The sequence below is a fragment of the Homarus americanus genome, unplaced genomic scaffold (assembly GCF_018991925.1).
Source record: "Homarus americanus isolate GMGI-L3 unplaced genomic scaffold, GMGI_Hamer_2.0 scaffold34360, whole genome shotgun sequence".
NCBI classification, from domain to species: Eukaryota; Metazoa; Arthropoda; class Malacostraca; order Decapoda; family Nephropidae; genus Homarus; species Homarus americanus.
Genome location: NW_024739403.1, coordinates 10290859 through 10312506, shown reverse-complemented (window position 1 = coordinate 10312506; position 21648 = coordinate 10290859). Strand labels below are relative to the sequence as shown.

Genomic DNA, 21648 nt, shown 5'->3' with positions numbered 1-21648 from the left:
TAGGATTGTTAGGACAAAGAAAGCGAAAATCATCATCCCCATTAAGAAACTGTGAGAGATGTGATCCGTTTAGGGTACATGGCGTGGGATGATCCGGAGTAAGAGTGGGATGGCAGGCATTAAAGTTGCCAAAAACAATAGTGGGAACCCCATCATGGAGGTCATGAAGAACCTGGGGGTCCAGAGAATTGCTCTTGAAATGAACATTGACTACACGAAGGGTCCGGTCACCAAGAGTAAGGGAGACAGAAAGTAATTCAGACGGGGGTCCATGTGAATCAGGTGAAGGGAGACAAACAGATGGAATGGTGTTACGCACAAGGGTGAGGAGGCCACGAGCCTGCCCACGGTACCGAGGCAGGGTGTAAACAGTATAGCCAGAGAGGCGGAGTGGAGTAACATCATCTGTGATGGTTTCCTGAAGTAGAGCAACATCTAAATGATGGGAGAGCACAAACTGGGCGAGGTCTAAGTCCCTGGATGTTCCATTGTAAGAAGAGGAGGGAACGGCCTCCGGTGTGAGATGAGTCAGTGGGGCTAGACAGGGATCTGGGGGAGGTACCAAATTCTATTGAGAAAAATGGAGAGGGAGGAGTGGGAGAGCGAGGGATGGATCCTCCATCTCGGGAGATGGAAGGAGGCGGGTCACCAGGGCTTGCAAAGTGCGCCCCTGTTGGGTCAGGGTGTCCAGAATGAGTTGTTGTTGCCTCTGCAATGTCGAAATTTTTTTCACAAACGAGTCGAGTTGGGCAGAGAGAAGGTTGATTTGCTTGGAGTGGCGATCCAGACGGAGAGTGATTGTTTCCATAGAACCAACTTGGTGTACCTGTGCAGGAGCTGGAGGTGGCGGCGAGGATTGCCGAGGGCCCGACTGGGCAGGTGGTGGTGGTAGTAGCGATGGAGAGGGACAGTGAGGGTTCAGGTGAGCAAGAGGTGGTGGTGCTGGTGGGAGACAGCGGAGGTTCGGGTGGGCAGGAGGTGGTGGTGACGGGGAGGAAAGGTGAGGGCTCAGGTGAGCAAGAGGTGGTGGTGCTGGTGAAGGACAGCTGGGGTCCAGGTGGGCAGGAGGTGGTGGTGACTGTGGCAGGGCCGGCAACGACCTTGTTCCAAGAACGGTAGGGAGAGGGAGGGAGGGGAGAAAGGAAGGGTGGTCGGGGTGATGGTAGAGGAGAGGAGATCAATGGGAAATCCTTGGTGGATGGAAGAGGCGGTGGTGGATAGGAAGGAGTGAGGTTTGGTTGACAGGGGCTTCGTCAGAGACGAGGGCAGTGGTACAACGTAAGTTTTCCCCGGGCGAGTCCCAGAGACGCTTTGGGCAATTGGCATTCCAGGTGTGGTGACTGCCATGGCAATTGACACACCGTGGAATAACTGGGATTTTGTTCTGAATTTTCGATTTGCATTCCACTGTGTCGTGAGGACCTGCACAGAAACCGCAGGCGACCATCCTCGTGCACTCCCAGGTGCGGCGTTTCCACGCTTGGCAACGACCACAGATTTTTGGGGTTCCGATAAATCGGTCGAGAGGACAGTTGTGAATTGGATGGACATTTGGAGACCAGGTTGATGCTGCATTCCATGTCCAGTAGTTGTGGGTGAAGAGGGCGAAGATCATCGATAGGGATCTCCCAGGGTACGTGGCAAACCATTACCTTGTTACGACGAGTTTCTGGGGTGATGGTGGTGAACTTCAGCATCACCTCCCCCCGGGGAGCAGGAAAGCCCACCTGAGTGAGCAGGCGTACCGTCTCGTCCATTTGTGTGGTGACTATTACGGCTGTAGGACCTCGGTGGAGGCGAAGTGGAGAGCAGTGACGGAAGAACCAGGTTGTCTGTGTGCTCAGAGGCAAGTCCCGAGGAAAGGCGAGATGACGAAGGCGCAACGGGGCAGGGAGACAAAGGGAATCCCCTATGTCCATCGTCGGCGGAGGGTCGGTCATTGAGCCACATGTAAGCTCACTGTAGGTGCGCGTGATCCAGGTATATGCTGATAACCACAAGGAAAAAAGAAAACACGAAGTTTCCAAGCGCTTTCGTGTAAATCACATCTTCAGGGGTGAGTACAGACTAAGGAGAAATACATAACAAGGCTTATATATACAGTAGAGGAGGGCGAGATCAAGTCCACAATGGTCCGGTCACTAGGTAGAGACCCTACTAATCTTCAAAAGCACTGCAGCAGTCGGTAGTCAGGTCAGAGGGTAAGCTGACCCAACCTTCTCACCCTCTGACCTGACTACCAACTGCTGCAGTGCTTTTGAAGATTAGTAGGGTCACTACCTAATGACCGGACCATTGTGGACTTGATCTCGCCCTCCTCTACTGTACAGTAATACCCCGATATACGCAGTCAATTGAACCCGCAGAGGTCCGCGTAAAACGAGAAACGAGTAAATGGAATAACAGAACATATTGGATTAATTGAAATAGAGACTGGGCCGACTCCCAAACTCCACTTTTTCCGACACAATACCTATGTTGTAGTAAAAATAACATCTTAATTTTATGATGGTATGCACACACAATTAATATTTAAGAGAAATACAGTCCCAGGTTAATGTCCATTTAAATAATGGACTCAACTCCCCCCCCCCACCCCCCCCCTCCTCTTCCCACGCTTGCTGGCTCCTCCCTCTCTGAGAAATATTTGGGTGAAAACACTAGGTTTTAAGGTATAGTAAGAAATAATACCTCAAACTTTTCCTTGCACCAAATAGATAACATTATGCTAACATATTTGCTCTGAGTAAACAAAATTCTTACAGTAAACAAAATTCTTACATTAGATCTAAAATTTCTATGTCTAATGCAAAATCTATGATGTTTATATTCAAAATGATCATCATATTGCAAGAATTCCAGCAATGTAAATTATATTCTGGCGGGTAACTTGTATGAGTTTTATGAGCTAAAAGAATTATCTTCAGTAAATAAAAAAAATATCCTTCACCCAAACACTATCTGTCAATCAAAATACCCCACCTACGGCTCCCCCCCCCTTCTTCCCACGCTTGCTGGGTCCCTCCCTCCCTACTAGAGAAATGTTTGGGTTAAAACAGCATATTTATATTTTTTGTAATAAATAATACCTCAGACTAAATTTAGGATAATATAATTAACATTGCTGGATTCCTTGCAAGACCAGGAATATTTTGAATATACAAGTCGTATATTTTGCACAAAAGATAACATATTTGCTCTGAGTAAACAACATTCTTACATTAGATCTAAAATTTGTGTCTAATGCAAAATCTGTTATGTTTATATTCAAAATGATCATCATATTGTAAGAATTCCAGCAATGGAAGTTATAATTTGGCCGGGTAATTTGTATGAATTTTATGAACTAAATAAAAAAATTATACTTCACCAGCGTATATGAGTAGATGCAGTGCGTAAAGTGGGAATTCTTGTTCTGGCAGGATACCACGTAAATGTAGAAATGAGTATATATATACAGTATATATATATATATATATATATATATATATATATATATATATATATATATATATATATATATATATATATATATATATATATATATATATATATATATATATATATATATACACATACATACAACCCTCACTTTACGCGGTCCCACATTCCGCGTTTCCACGTTTACGCGGTGCCCTGCCAGAACCCAGGATGCTCACATTCCGCGGTGGGTGTACCCCTTTACACGGTGAAGTATAATTTTTTTTAATTTAGCTCATAAAATTCATACAAATTATCCGGCCAGAATATAATTTACATTGCTGGAATTCTTACAATTTGATGATCATTTTGAATATAAACATCATAGATTTTGCATTAGACATACAAATTTTAGATATAATGTTTACTCTTGAGTAAATATGTTATCTTTTGTGCAAAATATATGATATTTATATTCAAAATATTCCTGGTCTTACAAGGAATCCAGCAATGTCAATTATATTATCCTAACTTTAGTCTGATTTATTATTTATTACTAAAAAGGTAAACAGTCTGGTATTCCCACACATTTATCTAGTAGGGACGTTGGTGGGGGGTGGGGGGGAGGGAGGGAGGGAGGGACCGGCGACCGACCATCTGTTACCGTGTGAAGAATATTTTTTTTTTATTAACTGAAGATTTTTATTTTAGCTCATAAAATTCATACAAATTACCCGGCCAGAATATAATTTACATTGCTGGAATTCTTACAATTTGATGATCATTTTGAATATAAACATCATATATTTTGCATTAGACATAAAAATTTTTGATAAAATGTTCACTCTGAGTAAGTATTTTATCTCTTGTGCAAAATATATGACGTTTATATTCAAAATATTCCTGGTCTTACAAGGAATCCAGCAATGTCAATTATATAATCCTAACTTTAATCTGAGGTATTATTTAATACAAAATGTTAAAATTTATTTTTTTCACCCACTCTTTCTCTTGAAGGGAGGATTGGTGGGGGGTGGGGGGGAGGGTTGGGACTGACCGCACGGTTGGAAGAGGGGGGAGGCAAGGTGGGGTACTTTGATTGACAGATAGTGTCGTGAAGAATATTTTTTTTTTATTAACTGAAGATTTTTGTTTTAGCTCATAAAATTCATACAAATTACCCGGCCAGAATATAATTTACATTGCTGGAATTCTTACAATTTGGTGATCATTTTGAATATAAACATCATATATTTTGCATTAGACATACAAATTTTAGATAAAATGTTTAATCTGAGTAAATATGTTATCTTTTGTGAAAAATATATGACATTTATATTCAAAATATTCCTGGTCTTACAAGGAATCCAGCAATGTCAATTATATTATCCTAACTTTAGTTTGAGGTATTATTTATTACTATACCTGGTTTTCCCCCCAAAATTTCTCAGAGGGAAGAGCCAGCAGTGTAGTGTGAGAAGAGGGGGAGGGAGTTGAGTCCATTATTTGAATGGACATTAACTTGGCGACTGTATTTCTCTATTTCTCTTAAGTATTAATTGTGTGCATGTACCATCATAAAATTAAGATGTTATTTTTACTAGAACATAGGTATTGTGTTGGAAAAAGTGGAGTTTGGGGGTCAGCTGGTCTCTATTTCATTTAATCCCATATGTTATGTTATTCACTTTACGCGTTTCTCACTTTCCGCGGTACCCTGTGAGTTACATTAACCGCGTAAAGTGAGGGTTGACTGTATATATATATACATATATAGTATACCTGCTTAACGCGGTTTTAGCGCTGTTTTTACCAAGATTCAGGTGCCTCGCCAGGTTTAACTTACCAATCTGGTTTTTTCTAATGATACGCTGTGAGTGTCCGCTCAAAGTTATTTTTTAGATTCGCTCCCAATTACCACTTTGCCTGACTGCCTGTTTTAACTCATAAAATTCATAAATTACCCGCCAGAATATAATTTACATTGCTGTTCTTACAATTTTGATCATTTTGAATATAAACACGCATTTTGCATTCGACATACAAATTTTAGATATAATGTTTACTCTGAGGTATATATCTTTTGTGCAAAATATATGACATTTATATTCAAAATATTCTCTTCAATGAATCAGCAATGTCAGTTGTAGGCTATTATCCTAACTTTAGTTTGAGGTATTATTTATTAAAATTTAGTGGTTTTCCCCCAAATTTTCATAGAGGGAAGAGCCAGCAGTGTAGTGAGAAAGAGGGGAGTGGGTTGACATTATTTGAATGGACATTAACTTCAGGACTGTATTTCTCATTTCTCTTAAGTATTAATTGTGTGCATGTACCATCATAAAATTAAGATGTTATTTTTACTCAGAACATAGTATTGTGTCGAAAAAAGTGGAGTTTGGGGGTCGGGCCAGTTTCTATTGAATTAATCCATGTTCTGTTGTTCACTTAGCCGGTTTTTTCATAACACGGCACCCTGTGTTTGATGCTGATCAAGCGGGTACTACTGTGTATATATATATATATATATATATATATATATATATATATATATATATATATATATATATATATATATATATATATATATATATATATATATATATATATATATATATATATATATATATATATATATATATATATATATATATATATATATATATATATATATATATATATATATATATATATATATATATATATATATATATATACAGTATTATTCTAACTATGCATATATACGTGCCTTCGCCAGAGCTGAACTTTCACTTAACACGGATTTTTTCCACATATACGTGTGAGTGTCCGCTCGAGACGCTTATTTTAGATTTGCCCTACCCGCCACCCTGCCTGACTGCCTGTTTTAACTCATAAAATTCATACAAATTGCGCAGAATATAATTTACATTGCTGGAATTCTTATAATTTGAGGATTATTTTGAATATAAACATCATATATTTTGCATTAGACATACAAATTTTAGATAAAATGTTTTCTCTAGTAAATATGTTATCTTTTGGCAAAATATATGACATTTATATTCAAAATATTCCTTGGTCTTACAAGGAATCCAGCAATGTCAATTATATTATCCTAACTTTAGTTTGAGGTATTTTTTATTAAAATTTAGTGGTTTTCCACACATCTCCTTGGGACGGTTGGTGGGGGTGAGGGAGAGCACCGACCATCAGTTACCCTGTAAGAATATTTTTTTTATTAACTGAAGATATTTGTTTTGCTCATAAAATTCATACAAATTACCCGTCAGAATATAATTTACATTGCTGGAATTCTTATAATTTGATGATCATTTTGAATATAAACATCATATATTTTGCATTAGACATACAAATTTTAGATAAAATGTTTTCTAGTAAATATGTTATCTTTTGTGCAAAATATATGACATTTATATTCAAAATATCCTGGTCTTACAAGAATCCAGCAATGTCAATTGTATTATCCTAACTTTAGTTTGAGGTATTATTTATTAAAATTTAGTGGTTTTCCCCAAAATTTCTCAGAGAGGGAAGAGCCAGCAGTGTAGTGTGAGAAGAGGGGAGGGAGTTGAGTCCATTATTGAATGGACATTAACTTGGCGACTGTATTTATTTCTCTTAAGTATTAATTGTGTGCATGTACCATCATAAAATTAAGATGTTATTTTTACTACAACATAGTTATGTGTCTTCAAAAGTGGGAGTTTGGGGGTCGGGCTGGTTTTTATTGAATTAATCCCATATGTTCTGTTGTTCACTTAGCTGGATCACTTAACACGACCCTGGTCCTATTGACTCAAGTAAGGAGGCATAATCAGAGTGTAATGTGATCTGTATATGTATATATATATATATATATATATATATATATATATATATATATATATATATATATATATATATATATATATTCACAAGTTCCCCAAGTGCTTTCATGTTTCTTTTCCTTGCGGTTATCAACATATACCTAGATAACAATTCCACATTTATTTATATATATATATACCATATATACATATATATATATATACATACACAACAGTATTATCCGCCTAACGCCGGGTTTCACTTAACGCTGTTTTATCATATAATGCGTGCCTCGCCAGAGCTGAACTTTCATTTAATCGAATTTTTCATCATATTCGGAAAGCGGCAAGTACGATGCGCACAAGGTCGCCCAGTCATCAAAAATTACCGGTTCTTCACCCGCCACCCACCCACAGCCGGCCCAAGTCAGTGATAGTGATAATTATAGTGAGGATATGGACTTATATGGCCTTTGAGGTTTGACAAAGAGGCCCTGCAAGCCCTGTGGTGGATAGTGATACAAGGATACAGGTGAGGGCCAATAATCTGCCTCTGCCGAACCAACCCCCCATCCGCAGCGCCATCTTTTTCTACTAATGCAAGTGTTAAAAAACCTAATATTATTGATATTTCTCTTAATTATTAATTGTGTGTGCATACCATCATAAAGTTAAGATAAAATTTTTACTACAACATAGTTGTGTGTCAGTCAAAAAGGGAGTTTGGGGGTCGGGCCAGTCTCTATTGAATTAATCCCATATGTTCTGTTGTTCTTAACGCGTACCCTGTGGGTTCAATTGACGCGTAAGCGGGTAATTACTGTATATATATATATATACATACAGTCATGCCGTTAACGTCCTAGATATATTGTTGGAAACGCGACATTAACCAAATGTGTATGTGGTGGAATACTATATACGCAGTATATACATTTTCACTCTAAATCGGTTTTCAGATTACTGTGTAATATGATACAGGTGATTAATTTATCTCTTGTGCAAAAATACATGACGTTTATATTAAAATTATTCACTGTTTTATAAGGATTCCAGCAACGCCGGGCAGATAGTGGGGAGAGAGAGGGTGCGAGGGGGCGGGGAGGGAGGTAGTGACGCTTTGGACAGTTGGCACAGGCCCAGGTCTAACGCAAAAGATGTATATTTATCAGTTCTTAGGTGACTAAGCTTTCTTATAAAAAATAGTGAAAATGACCTGGGTGAAAATAATTAACATTGCTGGGATTCTTGTAACATACTGATTAATTTGAATATAACATGCTATAATTTGCTCTAGACAAAACAATTTTAGTACTGTAATCAACTAGTACATGTGCATTCCCAGCTTTGCACTAAGAAATCTATGTAAATTCACCAAAAAATATGGTGCTGAAAAACTTTTTATAAAAATGTATTACAGTATTGCACACTCAATGCACAAAATTTTATCTCTTAATAAATATAAGACATTTATATTCAAATTATTGGCTGGTTCTGTATGATTCCAGTAAATGTAAATTATACCCCTAACTTTAGTCTGAGATATTATATAAGATAAAAACTGCTCAAAAGCCGGCTGGCTGGGGGACTGATTTGCCTGCCACCCAACGCAGGGGCTAGGGGGTTGAGGTGATAAGTTTGAGGAAGGTGTTCAGTGTTTATTTAATGTCCTATTTAAGCTTTCTCTCATTTTAAAATGCCAGTGATATGACCTAGGAGAATATAATTCAACATTGCTGATTCTTGTAAGATGCTGATTTATTTGAATATAAACATAATTCATACTAGACATAATACTTTTAGTATCAGAATCAAATTAGTACATGCAGTCCAGCTTTGCACTAATTTATTTTACGCTTTAGTATGGTGTGGAATGTAAATGGGTGAAATAAATGAAGAAATTTATGTAAATCTCCAAAAAATACAGCGTTGAAAACTTTTTTTATAAAATGTACCATAGTACTGTACACTAATGTACTACATTTTTTATATCTTGACAAAATATATGACGCTTATATTCAAATTAATTCTGGCCCTTAAAGGATTTGCAATTATATTATCGTAACTTAGTCTGAGATATTATATAAAATAAAAATATAAAGAAATCACTTCAATCTTTATCTTGAACACGAGGGTGGTGGGAGGAGGGGAGGGGCGTGGAGGTGAGGTGACAGAAGGTCATGCTTGTTTGTTTATTTATTTGGAGATAAGATTTTATTAAAGTTGGCGCTGAAGGCCTGCCTCGCGTGTTTCTCTCTTTATCACACATTAAGGACTAAGCTCTTCTTTATAATTTTCCACCCAAAACGACTCCAAGAATATAACTTACATTGAGGGATTCTTGTAAGATAATTTATTCAATGTTTTTTGTTTTTTTTTCAATTTAAATTTTAATTGCTTATTCCTTGATAGAGTGAAGCGGATCCTAGTGCTGTCACTTGGTACCCTGTACCATAACACCAGAAGCTAACTGGCCAGTGTCACAAGTATATATAGTCATCCTTGCTTAATACGCCTAATTGGGACCTCACGATAACGGAAGTATAGAACTTGGATTTATTCTATTGGTTCCAGGCACCCAAGACTCCAACCCCAAACTTCCCATTTGCATACAACCATTTATACCCATTAAATATATATATAATGTTTCTGGTAACATCATAAACACATACAGGCATGGCTAGGTTTATTAAGCAGTGATGAAAAAAGGATACGCTATCACTGTAGTCCACAAAACACGAGCTATGCTTTTTATTTGGTCCCCGTCACACGAGTCCGCTTTTCTCTCTCACATCATCAGGACGCCTGAGTCCTCCTCCGCTTTTCTCTCTTAATCTTAGAGTGCAATTTGCAAAACTTTACTATTTTTAGTAATGCCACAGAATTTGAAATTAAATTTCACTGCAACTGGGGTTGCAACGTTGAGGCAATTAGACATATCTGATTACAGCAATGTGGGTGTTATTGTCAATTGTAGGTGAAAGATTTTATCCTTTGATGTAAGGTTAACATTTCACCTCAGGCAAATGCTTAAAAGCTTCTAAGGAAGCATATTCTTAACACATAATATCTGACCAGTACGGGGAGGATCATCATGTTCTCAAGTAGGGGGCCGGAGGTGGCCCAGCAGGCGCTACTTTTGGGGGGCTACGGACGGCTGGCATGGACGTTGTTCGTCGGATATTAACTGGCGATTGTGTGTATATATATATATATATATATATATATATATATATATATATATATATATATATATATATATATATATATATATATATATATATATATATATATATATATATATATATATTGTAGAATCTATAAACCGACTGCTTTGGGGATTGGGTTTGGTCCTGATTTTTCGATTTTTCCTGATTTTCAGCAAGCAGTACAGTATTGGCCTCATTAACGCTTTCACTTTAACGTTGTCAAGATATACGCTTTTTGTGCCTTGCCAAAGCTGAATCTTCACTTAACGCGCATTTTTTCATCATCATATTAGCGGTGAGTGTCCGCTCGAGAGCTATTTTTAGATTCGGGCGACCACTCCGCCAATTCTGCCTGACTGCCTGTTTTAGCTCATAAAATTCATACAAATTACCCAGCCAGAATATAATTTACATTGCTGGAATTCTTATAATTTGGTGATCATTTTGAATATAAACAACATATATTTTGCATTAAACATACAATTTTTAGATAAAAATTGTTCTCTAGGTAATTATGTTATCTTTTGTCCAAAATATATGACATTTATATTCAAAATATTCCTGTTCTTACAAGGAATCCAGCAATGTCAATTATATTATCCTAACTTTAGTTTGAGGTATTATTTATTAAAATTTAGTGGTTATCCCACACATCTCCTTGGGACGGTTGGTGGGGGGTGGGGGGGAGGGAGGGACCGACCGACCGACCATCTGTTACCCGTGAAGAATTATTTTTTTTTTTATTAACTGAAGATATTTGTTTTAGCTCATAAAATTCATACAAATTACCCGGTCAGAATATAATTTACATTGCTGGAATTCTTATAATTTGGTGATCATTTTGAATATAAACAACATATATTTTGCATTAAACATACAATTTTTAGATAAAAATTGTTCTCTAGGTAATTATGTTATCTTTTGTCCAAAATATATGACATTTATATTCAAAATATTCCTGGTCTTACAAGGAATCCAGCAATGTCAATTATATTATCCTAACTTTAATCTGAGGTATTATTTAATACTAAATGTTAAAAACTCTTGAATGGAGGATTGGTGGGGGGTGGGGGGAGGGTTGGGACTGACCACGCGGTTGGAAGAGGGGGGGAAGGCAAGGTGGGGTACTTTGATTGACAGATAGTGTCGAAGAATATTTTTTTTTTTTTATTAACTGAAGATATTTGTTTTAGCTCATAAAATTCATACAAATTATCCGGCCAGAATATAATTTACATTGCTGGAATTCTTACAATTTGCTGATCATTTTTAATATAAACATCATAGATTTTGCATTAGACATACAAATTTTAGATGTAAAGTTTATTCTGAGTAAATATGTTATCTTTTGTGAAAAATATATGACATTTATATTCAAAATATTCCTGGTCTTACAAGGAATCCAGCAATGTCAATTATATTATCCTAACTTTAGTTTGAGGAATTATTTATTACTATACCTGGTTTTCCCCCAAAAATTTCTCAGAGGGAAGAGCCAGTGAGTGTAGTGTGAGAAGAGGGGGAGGGAGTTGAGTCCATTATTTGAATGGACATTAACTTGGCGACTGTATTTCTCTATTTCTCTTAAGTATTAATTGTGTGCATGTACCATCATAAAATTAAGATGTTATTTTTACTACAACATAGTTATTTGTCGTCAAAAAGTGGAGTTTGGGGGTCGGGCTGGGTTCTATTGGAATTAATCCCATATGTTCTGTTATTCACTTAACACGGTTTTCACTTAACGCGGGACCCTCTGGGTTCAATTGACCGCGTTAAGTGGGGTACAACTGTACTTTTAAAATTAAAATTTAAGGAGGAATAAAGAAGAGATGAACAGGTACATTTTGATAGTTTATTCATTAGCAAATAAAGCATGCTTCATTTATCAAAACGAGCAGTTTTAAAGAAATATTAAGTCAACACTTTACAAAAATGTAAACAAACTGTCTAATACCATGACGAGTCTTGAAATTCCTAAGCCATCCATCACTAAATGCGCACTCTGATTCAATGTTCATTTGCTCCTTAAAAGACTTTGCTTTGGCAATAAGTATCGGCCCAGAAATTGCCATACCTTCTGATCGTTTTAACAAAAACCATTCGTGCAACACTTTATCAAGATTTTCTAATTTGGGCCAATGTAAACTTTTTCTTTCAGCAATTTTAATGTAAGGCTCAGAAGAAGCTGTGAATTCTAGAATTTTATTCTTTGCCTTTTTTATATCATAAATTGTAGACTTTCCAATGTTGTATGTTTCCATTAGAACAGCATTGCTCACATTACATTCTAGTTTCTTAATTATTTCAAGTTTGTCACTCAATTTCAATGTGTTCTTCTTTCTCTTCACACAACAAAGTTTATCTAGTTTAGGGGCCATTATTATGGGCTTGTACTCTGTACATGGAAAGAGTAGGACTCAAAATTACATACGTTGTCACAGTTTGATTGCTTGTTTAAAGTGGCGATCGTGTGGTCGTTTGTTGTCGCTGTGCAGCTGTGGCATTCACGCATGCACACATACACAGAAAAGATTTATAGTGCCTCAAATTTTATATTTCAGTTCAAGCTAATTACAAAACTAACAAAATTAGCTACCTATAATTTACAATTACTTTTACTATTAGAATTATGTAAATTAATTTTTAAAAGCAACTCCATTCATTCACATAACCCACAAAAGCCCCCGCTAAATTTAAAAAGTTTGAGTTTTCGAAAAGTCCGGATTCTCGGGTGGTCCGGATTCCTGGCATCCGGATTTTTGGACTTTTACTGTATATATATATATATATATATATATATATATATATATATATATATATATATATATATATATATATATATATATATATATATATATGTATATATATATATATATATATATATGTAACCGGTCGGAATTTGCTGGACTTTAATTTCTCACTTGACTTGGGGTTTATTAAAATTTAATAGATGGTAAAGGCAGTGGAAGCGCCCCTTTGAGAAAAATCCCGAACCAGCACAAGAACACTTAAATCTACTACACAAAATGAACTGTCCGTGACCCGTGGAAGGATAGCGTCTGTGACTGGGATGAATGAGACACACTGTAAAATTTAGACACTTATATTCCCTCCAACACTACAAACACAATCAAATAATGGTACACCAATATGCGCACCTCTTAACTTAAACTTTAAACACTACTCTGGGGAATAAAAGTTATACATGACATAGAAATTATTAGAAACACAGGCAACAATAAATTTGAAGTATTAAGAAATGTTGCTCGCCCACATGAACAGGCCTTAAGGCTTTCACAAAATAATATCAGTCACTTAGGAAATGGTACTAAAAAATAAGAAATTAAATACTCCACAATGAATAGGCCTTAAGGGTCTTCAACAAAATAATATCAGTCACTGAGGAATGGTAATAAAATTTAAGAAATTAAATACTCTACAATGAATAGGCCTTAAGGACACTCAACAAGATAGTATCAGTCACTGAGGAAATGGTAATAAAATTTGAGAAATTAAATACTCTACAATGAATAGGCCTTAAGGGCACTCAACAAAATTATAGCACCCCAACAGATGCACACTTCCTAACCTAACTTAACCACTACTCTGGGGAACAAGGTTATACCTGAGATCAGAATTATGAAGAACAATCAGATGCATTAAAAGAATCAATCACAGTATCACTCTGGTTCCACTTAATGGCACAAACATTCAAAACAATATTATCAAAATTATTTAAGAAATATTAACTACACACGTCAAGATAATATCAGTCTGAGGAGTGGTGTTAACTACACCCGTAATAATGAAGATAAAATGTTCCTCTAGGTATCTCCTAGAGTCCTAGACTCACGGTCTCAGTGTGTGACCATTAATATACTCAGATAGCCTCAGTGTACTCCCAGTGCGTCCATGGGCAGGACGAGAGTGAGCCAATCAGACCTTGTGCAGTTGAGAGAAACTTTAGCTTCCCGTTAGCAAGAGGGTTTCACTAGCTGCTCGGGACACGTGGTGTTGTGCACCGGAGTGGTAAGAACTGATCACCCACTGCCGATGCTGGTCCCGTGTCGTTTTAGTTGTCGGGAGCACTCGTTCACTCAAGAGATCCTTTGCTACCCCGCTAAACAGTGACAGGCCTACACTGATCGGTCCAATGGCGACAATCGCCACCCTCAATCATCAACGGCAGTCAATCTCTCGCAGTCAACTCCGGTCAACTCCAATCAACTCCGGTCAACTCCAATCAACTCCGTGGGTTCTGACGGAAACCCTGAAATGAACTCACTGTTAGCTCTAGTTTACTTTATCACTGCCCTATCTAACCCTGTCTGAGATCGAATGAGACTTACTTGTTATACTGCAATAGCGCAGCACAGGTGACTAGGCCACGTGACTATTTCTGATGGACGCGCGGAACGTCTTGTCTGTGTGAATGCTCTCCGGGACTGGGCCTAGCCAGCGTCGCGTCTCCTCAAGGCGTTAGCTTAGGTCTACGTGATATATTTACCGCCTAACTAATAACTCCTTGGGACACCCGTAACATTATTCAGACTGCTAAACGATCTATAATAATTTCAAATTCAATAATAGTCCCTTAACTTCATGAATCGCATCATTATTAATTCGGTAAATTACATTTAATATCATATAGGCCGAGTTCCGCAGTCTCTCGCTACGAGCAGGCAGCGCTCCCTCCCCTCAGATGACCTTGAACGCTCAGTATCACTCATGGCGGGGCATTTGAAATTACTCTGAAATTTCTGGATATATATATATATATATATATATGCTGATAACCACAAAGAAGAAAACACAGAGTTCCGCGCTTTCGTGTAATTCACATCTTCAGGGTGAATGGTCTGGCGTAATCTTCTTTGCTATGATTATCAACATACTCTGGATCTTTACGGTGATTACTTGCATATATACAGTTTTACCCGCTTAGCGGCGCTTTCATTGGCGTTTTACCTTCTTCGCGGTGCGCCCTTAGCTGGCTTTTATAGCGGGTTTTTCTCTTGCGGTGAGTGTCCGGCTCGGATGCTATTTTTAGATTTTGCCCACGCGCCACCCACCCGCCCGCCTGCCTGCCTGCCTCTCCCTCCTCCTCCCTCCGCTTGGGTAAGCGGCGCGGTAAGGTTGCGCAGTGTGTGTCTTTGTTGCGTTATCACTGACGTCATATGACGTCTCGGACTGTGATTGGCCATGCAGCCCTACCCCCCTCTGCTGCTAGCTGTAATTGGCTTAAAGTATTATGACGTGACTACCCCGGGGAGGGAGGGAGGGAGGAGAGACGACGCTTGACCTAGCCGCGGCAGTTTCATCCCTCAAGGCCACGCCGGGTTAACGCGCATCCATTGTTCCGTAAAATGGCTTCCGCCGGACCACCACCCCCAGAGAGAAACCTTTCCTTACCTGGACCCAGCGGCACTAAACCAAAACTGCCGACGAGATGTTGGAAGAAGAACCCGCCAGTGAAGAGGAGGAAGAAGGTGCGTCATTCTCCGAAGAACCTAGTTTAAGTCATAGTGATATTAAGTGTCTCATAGAGTTAACAGAAAAAATTAAGTCCATCGTTTCCCGCGACACTGACGATGAACGCCATGACGTCTTCCATACCCGACTGGTGCAGGCTATGGAGCCGTACATCACGGTGTATCATGACAACATCAAAGCCAGCCGTCAGCAAAGCATAACCGAGTTCTTCGCCCGCAACCCACCACAGCCAGCCCAAGCCAGTGATAGTGAAGTTGATTTTGAGGGATTTGTCAGGGAAGCCATAACAACTGTAAGTGACAGTGATATTGATTCACCTAGTAATGGTGATTCACCTAGTAATGGTGATTCACCTGAGGGGCAGTAATCTGCCCTCTGCCTCGGAACCAGCCTCCATCCCCGTATGCCGACCCATCTCTTCTACTACCGTGAGTGTTCCTCAAAAATTTTCGTTTTTTAACCTATTCTTTATTTTTCCTATGTTAACCTTTATCTTTCCTAACCTAACCTCTTCTATATTACAGTTGTACCCCACTTAACGCGGTCAATTGAACCCAGAGGGTCCCGCGTTAAGTGAAAACCGCGTTAAGTGAATAACAGAACATATGGGATTAATTCCAATAGAACCCAGCCCGACCCCCAAACTCCACTTTTTGACGACAAATAACTATGTTGTAGTAAAAATAACATCTTAATTTTATGATGGTACATGCACACAATTAATACTTAAGAGAAATAGAGAAATACAGTCGCCAAGTTAATGTCCATTCAAATAATGGACTCAACTCCCTCCCCCTCTTCTCACACTACACTCACTGGCTCTTCCCTCTGAGAAATTTTTGGGGGAAAACCAGGTATAGTAATAAATAATTCCTCAAACTAAAGTTAGGATAATATAATTGACATTGCTGGATTCCTTGTAAGACCAGGAATATTTTGAATATAAATGTCATATATTTTTCACAAAAGATAACATATTTACTCAGATTAAACTTTACATCTAAAATTTGTATGTCTAATGCAAAATCTATGATGTTTATATTTAAAATGATCAGCAAATTGTAAGAATTCCAGCAATGTAAATTATATTCTGGCCGGATAATTTGTATGAATTTTATGAGCTAAAACAAATATCTTCAGTTAATAAAAAAAAAAAAATATTCTTCACGACACTATCTGTCAATCAAAGTACCCCACCTTGCTTTCCCCCCCTCTTCCAACCGCGTGGTCAGTCCCAACCCTCCCCCCACCCCCCACCAATCCTCCATTCAAGAGTTTTTAACATTTAGTATTAAATAATACCTCAGATTAAAGTTAGGATAATATAATTGACATTGCTGGATTCCTTGTAAGACCAGGAATATTTTGAATATAAATGTCATATATTTTGGACAAAAGATAACATAATTACCTAGAGAACAATTTTTATCTAAAAATTGTATGTTTAATGCAAAATATATGTTGTTTATATTCAAAATGATCACCAAATTATAAGAATTCCAGCAATGTAAATTATATTCTGGCTGGGTAATTTGTATGAATTTTATGAGCTAAAACAGGCAGTCAGGCAGGGTGGCGGGTGGGGGGGTGGTGCGAATCTAAAAATAGCTCTCGAGCCGGACACTCACCGTGTATATGATGAAAAATGCCGCGTTAAGTGAAAGTTCAGCTTTGGCAAGGCACCGCGTATATGCGAAAACGCGTTAAGTGAAAGCGCGTTAAGCGGGGTAATACTGTACTTGTTTTTCATGCCACCATAAAGTTAAGATAGAATTTTTACTACAACATAGTTATTTGTCCTCAAAAAGTGGAGTTTGGGGGTCGGGCTGGGTTCTATTGGAATTAATCCCATATGTTCTGTTATTCACTTAACGCGGTTTTTTTTTTTTTTTTTCTCTCTCCAATTATACACGTGCAAGTACTGAATACCATGATATATGTGGCCATCCCTCTCCCTCTTCTTATGTTCGTTCACGAAACTTTTCAGGCTTCCGGCCTGGGTTTTTTGATTACTCTCAACATGAAGGCCAGAGTTAAGTTTTTCTCTTCATAACTCTATTTTGGTCATGTCCTCAGTAGCGGGTTCAGCTTTTCCAGAAGAACTTTAGCGAGGCTGCTAGTCTTAGTGATCCTTCTGGTCTTACAAGCAATCTAGAGTAATGTTGGGATGAACCTTGTATCCTAAGTATGGGTTAAATGAGAACCATTCGGGGTGGAATTCTCAACCTAATACATCTCGCTAGAGTAATGGTGAACGACGTTAGCCAATGGAATTCTATGGTAGCAGCTCAGCACTGTCAACCCTTCTGGGTGACTTGATGCTCACCCAGGCATCATCGTTCAAGCATGGTTAATTGAAGTGTACACTACAATATTTCTTATTAAGTGATGATAAATACACTACATAAGTATTTATTTAGTGGTGATAAATACACAACAATGGTATTTATTAAGTCATGATAAATACAGTTACTCCTTGACTTACGACAACCCAGACATATGACCGCCGTGATCGTATAAAATATTTTTCAAATTGCATGTACGTATTTCCTAGTACCGACGTTAGTGTTCGCGCTGTGTACTGACAAAATTTTCTTTTGTAATTCCTTTTAAAATGGCTGGTAAGCATAAAAGTGAGAGTTCTCGTGGTGCTGAGAAGAAAAAGAGACACCGATTTTAGAATTTATATGTATTATTTTCACCTTTTCGACTTACGACCAATTTGACTTACAACCTGGTCGTCGGGACGGAACCCTGTCATAAGTCGAGGAGAGACTATACACTACAATAGTATTTATTAAGTGATAATGAATACACAACTGAACTGTACTAATTACTTAATGTTGAAGATAGACATTGTGGTAAGCAGCTAAGACTATCAGCTGTCTGAGCCAAACAGTTTGGCCTTTGTTTTCAGGAAATGTGATTCTTTTAAGATAATAGTTTCCACCCTGGCACCAAATGAACCTTAATTATATGAGAGTTATGGCAAAATTGCATAAAGGCATGTTAAATGGATCTTGGGGGAGAGAGGGGGGCCACCCACCCACGGTCCCCCCCAACCCATCCCCTCTGCTTGTAGCTCCCAGATATACGCTCGTTTTCCACATACAATATACCCCTACTTATTTGTTCTTATTTTATCTTTATAGTACTGCACAGTGTACTGTTTTCTCTTTATTCATAGACAAATTCTGTGGCTACTTACATATAACACTACAGTAGAAGTCCAAAAATCCGGACTGCTTGGGGATTGGGTCGGTCCGGATTTTCGGATTTTCCGGATTCTCAGGCAGTACTTTTAAAATTCAAATTTAAGGAGGAATAAAGAAGAGATGAACAGGTACATTTTGAGAGTTTATTCATAAGCAAGTAAAGCATGCTTCATTTATCAAAACGAGCAGTTTTAAAGAAAAATAAAGTCAACACTTGACAAAAATGTAAACAAACTGTCTAATACCATGATGAGTCTTGAAATTCCTGAGCCAGCCATCGCTAAATGCTCACTCTGATTCAATGTTTATTTGCTCCTTAAAAGACTTTGCTTTGGCAATAAGCATCAGCCCATAAATTGCCATACCTTCTGATCGTTTTAACAAAAACCATTTATGCAACGCTTTAGCAAGATTTTATAATTTGGGCCAATGTAAACTTTTTCTTTCAGCAATTTTATTGTAAGGCTCAGAAGAAGCTGTGAATTCTAGAATTTTATTCTTTGCCTTTTTTATATCATAAATTGAAGACTTTCCAATGTCATATGTTTCCATTAGATCAGTATTGCTCACATCACGTTCTAGTTTCTTAATTATTTCAAGTTTGTCACTCAATTTCAATGTGTTCTTCTTTCTCTTCACACAACGAAGTTCATCTACTTCAGGAGCCATTATTATGGGCTTGTACTCTGTAAATGAAAAGAGTAGGACTCAAAATTACATACGTTGTCACAGTTTGATTGCTTGTTTTAAAGTGGCGATTGCGTGGTTGCTTGTTGTCGCTGTGGCGTTCAGGCATGCACACATACACACAAAAGATTTATAGTGCCACAAATTTTACATTTGAGGACAAGCTAATTACAAAACTAACAAAATTAGCTACCTATAATTTACAATTACTTTTATTATTAGAATTATGTAAATTAATTTTTTTAAAGGAACGCCATTCATTCACGTAACCCACAAAAGCCCGCTAAATTTAAAAAGTTTTAAAGTTTTCGAAAAGTCCAGATTCTCGGGTGGTCCAGATTTCTGGCATCCGGATTTTTGGACTTTTACTGTATACAGTACAGCAAATAACAATCATCTTGGTGAAAACAGTTGTTGATAACCAGACTTGGGTCTTATTTTCAACCCAGAGAGTTCTGTTTCTTATTTTTTTATTGTTAATAAAATTCTTTTAATTATCTTGTTATACACATACTGTACAGACCTTAGTTGTTGAAGTGCAGTAAAAACATTTTAAAAAAATTCTTTTCTTTAAACAGTTCATATAAGCAGTGTTATCTCCCCCCCCCCCATATATTCAAAATTTTCGGTATTACATTGCCATCTTTATGCCAGGTAGCATAAAGAAAGAAGTGCAAGTTCTAAGGTAAGGTAAGTTGAATTTCTATATACTGTAGTGTACAACCTTCAATACCTTATATGAAGTGCTTTTTGATGGCTCTGAATGGGGGAAAAGGAAACTCTCACACTAATGGACAAGGCTTGTATGAGATAGTCTGGTATTGAAAGGGTTTACTGTAGTGTGTAAGTTTATCCCAGCATGAATCAAGGGCAAACACATTTTCCTATTATCACCTGTCATTCATTGTAATAGTCAATACAGCAAATACACTAAGGGATATCATTTTTGCAGGTACCAGAAGATGTTCGTGCTAGAAATGACACCAAGAAGTTGGACTTACTAGCTGAATTAGAGCAGAGTAAGGATGCTATAAAACAACTAGAAGCCATGGAGACTGAGTGAAAGCTCATATTATATTGATTTGAAATATTATTGCAATAGTACTCATGAAAGTTGGTAAAATTTATCAGTTGTTTGACCAAATAATGTTTATCTAGGTTTTATATACTAATGTTTATCTATGATTTATAAAACCATGGAAGCTTTGTTTCTGTTGTTTTCACTTTTCTTTCTCAGTAATCAAGGATGTAAAGTTTCCAATTTCCAGTGTGTGGTGTATATTTTTCAATATTTAATAAAAATGTGTAGAGATTATCTGAGTAAAAATTTATGGGATCCTTTTTTTTTCCCTTGATCTCTTTGGAGTGTACTAAAAGTGGCAGATTTATAGGTATGAAGTAATGGTGAATTTTTGAGTAGAGTGTCTTATCTGTTAAATGAAGTTATTTATCATATCAAGAAGTATACTCGTACAGGGGTCCCCAGGTTACGAATGGGTTCCGTTCCTTAGGACATTTATACCATAAGTCAGATTTCTACATAAGTTGGAACACATGCTATGTGCTTACTGTACTTAAAGAACAATGTTTTAAATCTCACTACAGTGAGTTCTGCTATAACGCGTGTTTTGACAACGCGAATTGGCTCGAACGCAATTTATGAATAGAGGAACAATATTTGTATAACGCGAACGCTTGTTTGCTGTAACGCGATTTTTGCTTACTATTTCTCCAATCTTGTGGTATTAACTGTGAATATGGTAAAGAAAAATATCTCCAAGAAGCGTTCTTGTGATCGCATTCCGGTGATGA

At 37.4% G+C, this 21648-nt stretch overlaps 1 protein-coding gene across 1 annotated transcript in view; it reads left to right on the top strand.

Moving 5' to 3' along the window:
* Positions 1–21165, top strand: part of LOC121874627 (valine--tRNA ligase-like) — a 62011-nt gene extending 40846 nt beyond the window's left edge. Inside the window, exon 5 of the mRNA XM_042378855.1 lies at positions 20789–21165. Within this exon, the coding sequence (XP_042234789.1) occupies positions 20789–20899 (111 nt within the window). The 3' untranslated portion in view covers positions 20900–21165. The remainder of the gene's footprint in view (positions 1–20788) is intronic.
* The last annotated feature ends 483 nt before the right edge of the window (positions 21166–21648 follow it).